General features: G+C 39.0%; 1 protein-coding gene across 1 annotated transcript; it reads left to right on the top strand.

Moving 5' to 3' along the window:
- Positions 1-2,261: 2,261 nt before the first annotated feature.
- On the top strand, positions 2,262-3,901 carry LOC131639567 (uncharacterized). Its single transcript, XM_058910051.1, has 3 exons — positions 2,262-2,704; positions 2,855-3,273; positions 3,606-3,901. The coding sequence occupies exons 1-3, from the start codon at positions 2,262-2,264 to the stop codon at positions 3,899-3,901; spliced, it is 1,158 nt and encodes a 385-aa protein (XP_058766034.1).
- The last annotated feature ends 626 nt before the right edge of the window (positions 3,902-4,527 follow it).

Below are 4,527 nucleotides of genomic sequence, written 5' to 3'. Positions count from 1 at the left end.
TTATGTCCCGGATGCAATATCATGTTAAATTGAAGGATTGCTGAAGCATATGAGAAAGCCCAGCATGCTAGAACCAAGGGTAACTAGAGGCAAGAAAGCCAGTTGATGAAAATTTACCCTAAGCCAGGAGAACGTTTGCGGAGATTTTTGGTGCGTTGTCACAAGGCTGAAACATAATGCTTGATATGCCCCAAGTGTGGTGTAACGACCGTTTCATTTTAAGTATTTTATGTTATTGTGTGCTATGTGAGTTAATTGATGATTGTGCTATGTATGTGTTAATTATGTGATTACTTGGTTTTGTGTTATTTTATTGAGAATTAGTAGTAAATAACATGAGTTAGTAAGTCTATTATTTATTGGGCCTAAGATAGAATTAGTAATTGAGAGGTGCTAATTAGAGCCCATTAGCAATATGACAAGTGAGTAAGGGTTTCACAAAAACAAGGAAATTGGGAAAATAGAAGTTAGAACCTCATTTGGAGAAAGAGAAAAGAGAAGAGGATAAGCTAAGTCATGGTCCCCAATTGAAGATAGAGTTGTCTTCAATCCAAACCAAAGGTAAGGGTGGGATTCTTTCATGATAAGGGAGTGTATGATGATGTTTATGGTGGTTTTTTATTGTATGAGTATTAACCTTGGTTGTATGTTATATAATCTTAGGGTTTATGTTGGATTTTCATGAAATTGTGCTTGAAATCATGTTTTTGATGAAGATTGTTAATGAATGATATTAGATGTTGATTGTATGTGCCTTTAATTGTTGTTTGAGAATGGTTTTGGGTGGTGTAAGTGTGGTTACGTAGGTCTGTTATCGCTATTGTTTTTCTGCATAATCGCACGTCTGCTAAGCGGCCCCTGGTCCGCTAGCGACCCCTGGGAACAAATTTTGAAAATTCGTGAACTTGCTAAGCGGAGACGCGAAAATGGTTCACTTCTGGATTTAGTTCTGCGAAGCGCGCTTGAGTCGACTAAGTGAACCTTGCTGTTGAAAACTTTTTTTGAAACTTCTATTGGATGTATCTTTTGATCCGTGACTCCTTTTTAAGCGCCGTTTGAACCTCCGTGAAGCTTTAATCAATGTCTAACTAATGAAAATGGTTTGAAAAACCTTTGGAAACATTTTGAAAGTTTTTCTTCAAATGTGTCGTTTGTTATTGTGATTGATGTTGTGAAGCGAGATATTGTTGAATTGTGATACAACATAGCGACGTGATTGCAAAGTGATACATTACTATGAGTAGTGATAATTATGTTGTTGTCGTTGAATTTCAATATTGAATTGGTGATGTTTTGTTGTGGTGATATGTGGTGAATGTTGTGTTTGTGTGGATGTTGCATCATTGAGTGACATCCATTGCATAAAGAGATGATGGCCTGAAAATGGCAAAAAGTGACGATGGCCTTATAATGGCAAAAGCGACGATGTGCCCAATGGCAACTTTTGAGACGATGAGAGTTTTACTCCAAATGGAACCACATGCATTTTCATAAGTTGAGTCGCATATGAATTGCACATGAATTGCATTTGAATTGTTGAGATAATGAGATGTTTGTTGTGACATGTTGATAACATACTTGTGAATTCAATTATGTGGAGTCGGTTATGTTCATAATTGGTTAATAACATTGTTGTCGTCTAAAAGTTGGTTTGTGATGAGATGTGGTGAACGATGTATGATCTTTTCCTTGGTATGAATATTATAATACGTTCCTTTATATTGTTTGATATCTCACCCTTTCTGTTTGAATGTTACCCTTTGTTGGTAACGTGCAGGTAATGACTTTGAGTAGCCATTTACCTTTTGTAGCTCGAGTCGGTGTTTATGCTATGATACGTAGCACTCGGGGGGATTGTCGCTTGTTTTACCTTATGTTGTTATGTTTTAGTCGTTGGCATGTTGTTCATGATGTTATGACTTGAATTTTAAGAGTTTTTGTGAATTCCGATGCGATGACTCGAGTTAATGAGATTTATATGACTAATGATTTATGATTCCTCCGTTGATTGTGTTATGTATCTTTATTAATGAGCTTGCATGAGATTTTGTTTAAGTTGCAAATGTGACGCCTCAAATGAGTTATTGTCTTTGAGATTTTGCACTATGATTTCTTATTAAATTCCGGGGTAGATTTGGGGTGTTACATTAGTGGTATCACAGCAGGTTGGTCCATCCGGCCAAGTGTCGTGTCGTAGTTAGTTAACAATCGAGTATTGATATTTAGTTCAGATTGCTTTTGTGTTATAGTGACGAGTTGAGATGGCTGGAAGGAACGATGCTGCAATTGTTGCTGCTTTGGAGGCGATGGCTCAAGCTTTGGAACATCATCCGAATGCTGGTGAGAATGTTGCGTCTCACAATTTGGCTACCTTCCAAAGAGAGAATCCACCTGTCTTCAAGGGCACTCATGATCCTGATGGCGCATTGACATGGCTAAAGGAGACCGAGAGAATCTTCCGTTTGATGGATTTTACTATAGATCAAAAGGTTTGGTATGGGACTCATATGCTAGCAGTTGAGGCTGATGACTGGTGGCTAGAGACTCGTCAAAGGTTGGAGGCTAATGGTGATGAGATCACTTGGGTTGTGTTCCGTAGGGAGTTCTTGAGGAAGTACTTTCCGGAGGATGTTTGTGGCAAGAAGGAAATCGAGTTCCTTGAGTTGAGACAAGGGAATAAGTCGGTTGTTGAGTATGCTGCTAAGTTTGGTGAGTTGGCTTAATTCTACCAACATTAGGATGGACCAACTGGCGAATTTTCAAAGTGAATAAAGTTTGAGAACGGATTGCGCCCGAAAATCAAGAAGGCAATTAGCTATTAGAAGATTTGTGTCTTTGTCGATTTGGTTGATAGTTGTTTGATCTATGAGGAGGATAACAATGCTCATTATCGGGTTATTAGTGAGAAGCAGGGAAAGAGTCAAAAAGGTCGTGGCAAGCCTTATGGTGCTCAAGTTGGCAAGGGTAAGCAGAAAGCTACTGAGGGTAAAAGGACTAGTGGGGTAGATGCTCCAGCTGGTATTGTGTGTTTCAAGTGTGGCAAAGTTTGTCATAAGAGTAATGTGTGTATTGTTGATGCCATGAGGTATTTTCGTTGTGGTGAGCTCAGACATGTGGCACTTGCGTGCAACCATAAGCAGATGGTCTGCTTCAACTGTGGTGAAGAGGGACACATTGGAAGTAAGTGTCAGAAACCCAAGAAGGAGCAAGCTAGTGGAAAGGTGTTCGCCTTGTTGGGAATTCAGACCACTAGTGAAGATGCACTAATCAAAGGTACATGTTTCATAATAGCATCCCTTTAATTACTATTATTGATACTGGTGCTACTCATTGTTTTATCTCTGCTGATTGTGTTGAAAGATTGGGTCTTATGTTGTCGGCTATGAATGGAGAGATGGTTGTCAATACTCCGGCTAAGGGATCGGTGACTACTTCTCTTGTGTGTTTAAAGTGTCCCGTGTCGATCTTCGACAGAGACTTTGTTGTTGATTTTGTTTGCTTGCCTTTGAGAGGTTTGGATGTGATCTTAGGTATGAACTAGTAAGAGCATAACCATGTCCATATTAATTGTTATGACAAGTCGGTGAGGTTTTTTTCTCCTGAAGATGAAGGTGTTGAGTTGTTGTTGGCTAGACAGATGCGCATGTTAATGAAGGAAGAAGTGCAAGTGTTTGCATTGGTTGCATCAATGTCTGTTGAGAATCAAGCGATAATAGAAGAGTTGAAGGTGGTGCGTGAATTTCCTGAAGTATTCCCTGATGAAATTCCTGATGTATCGCCAGAGAGAGAAGTTGAATTTTCTATTGATCTTGTACCTGGTACTAGACCTGTGTCTGGCACTGTACACGATGTCCGCACCAGAATTGTCGAAATTGAAGAAGCAACAAGAAGAATTTCTTGAGAAGAAGTTTGTCAGACCAAGTGTGTTGCTATGGGGAGCTAGAGTGTTGTTGGTAAAGAAGAAAGATGGAAGTATGAGACTTTGTATTGACTACAGGCAATTGAATAAGGTGACAATCAAGAACAAGTATCCGCTTCTAATAATAGATGACTTGATTGATCGATTGGTTGGTGCCCGGGTGTTTAGTAAGATTGATTTGAGGTTGGGTTACCATCAGATCAAAGTGAAAGATGAGGATATGCAGAAGACGGCTTTCAGAATGCGTTATGGACATTATGAGTATTCTGTAATGCCCTTTGGTGTTACTAATGCACCAGGAATATTTATGGAGTACATGAACCGTATTTTTCATGAGTATTTGGATCGGTTTATAGTGGTGTTCATTGATGATACTTTGATTTACTCTATATCAGAATCAGATCATGATGAGCATTTGAAGTTAGTATTGCAAGTTTTGAAAGAGAAGAAGCTGTATGTGAAATTGCCCAAATGTGAGTTCTGGTTGAAAGAAGTTAGTTTTCTTAGTCATGCTATTTTGGGTGATGGTATTGTTGTGGATCCATCTAAAGTAGATGTGGTGTTGCAATGGGAAACTCCAAAGTCAGCTACTGAGATTAGAAGCTTTT

Source organism: Vicia villosa, unplaced genomic scaffold (genome assembly GCF_029867415.1).
Source record: "Vicia villosa cultivar HV-30 ecotype Madison, WI unplaced genomic scaffold, Vvil1.0 ctg.002689F_1_1, whole genome shotgun sequence".
Lineage (NCBI taxonomy): Eukaryota > Viridiplantae > Streptophyta > Magnoliopsida > Fabales > Fabaceae > Vicia > Vicia villosa.
Note: the sequence above shows the minus strand (reverse complement) of the source record. Positions and strands in the feature narration are given on the sequence as shown.